At 70.6% G+C, this 694-nt stretch overlaps 1 protein-coding gene across 1 annotated transcript in view; it reads right to left on the reverse strand.

Annotated features, from left to right (window-relative positions):
* Window positions 1-306: 306 nt before the first annotated feature.
* P174DRAFT_380984 (uncharacterized protein) overlaps window positions 307-694 on the reverse strand; it is a gene marked incomplete at both ends in the record, with an annotated part of 408 nt that continues 20 nt past the window's right edge. Inside the window, 2 exons of the mRNA XM_024823041.1 lie at window positions 307-501; window positions 637-694. The exon at window positions 637-694 is cut by the window's right edge and continues 20 nt beyond it. Of these exons, the coding sequence (XP_024676769.1) occupies window positions 307-501; window positions 637-694 (253 nt within the window). The remainder of the gene's footprint in view (window positions 502-636) is intronic.

Raw genomic sequence — 694 nt, forward strand, 5'->3', positions numbered from 1 at the left:
GGAAGCCGGGCGCGCGCGCCCGGGGTGACCAGTTGGCGGGACCCTTGGGGGGGCAGACCGGCAGGCGGGCAGGAGGAGGCCAGGGGCCGGCGCCGTTGGCCAGGACCGGCCCTGCGCGCGCGCGCGAGACGGCGCGAGTTGACCAAGTCCCTTGCGGCCCAAGCAACGGGCGAACCTGAGAGGCCCACTTTGTATGGGCGCGCGGGTTGACGCACGGACCACCCATACAAAACGGGCCCCCGCCAGCCAGGTCCGGACCCGGGAACGTTTGCCCGCACGATGTCGGCCCGGTCGAGGTCGGTGGTTCTATGTGGAAGGCGAGAGCCGCGTCACCTCTGGTGGCGTGCGAGCTCTGCGCCGGCCACTTCTTCCCTGCCAGGCAGGCCGCCTCTCTGTGACTGGTGGCGCACAGGTTCCCTCAGTTGGGCCTCGCTTCAGGAACGGGGGCAGTCGCCCATCCCAGCCGTGGTTTCTACTCTCGAGCGGCCGGCGCGCAGCGTCCTTGGTCGGGTCGTCCAGGCTGTCAACGGTGTTCGGAGCGTCCAGCAATGGGCGCGCCCGTGACCCCGAGACATGCGACGGGCGCCCGTCCCGGGCTCGTTTCGTGCCGTGCTTAAAAACGCCCGGGAGCCCCACATCGCTGGGATGACCGAAGCCCGGGGCCGTTTGGTCCCCGGCACCGATGGAGTCTGTG

This window comes from Aspergillus novofumigatus (genome assembly GCF_002847465.1).
Source record: "Aspergillus novofumigatus IBT 16806 chromosome Unknown P174scaffold_50, whole genome shotgun sequence".
In the NCBI taxonomy this organism is placed as follows: Eukaryota; Fungi; Ascomycota; class Eurotiomycetes; order Eurotiales; family Aspergillaceae; genus Aspergillus; species Aspergillus novofumigatus.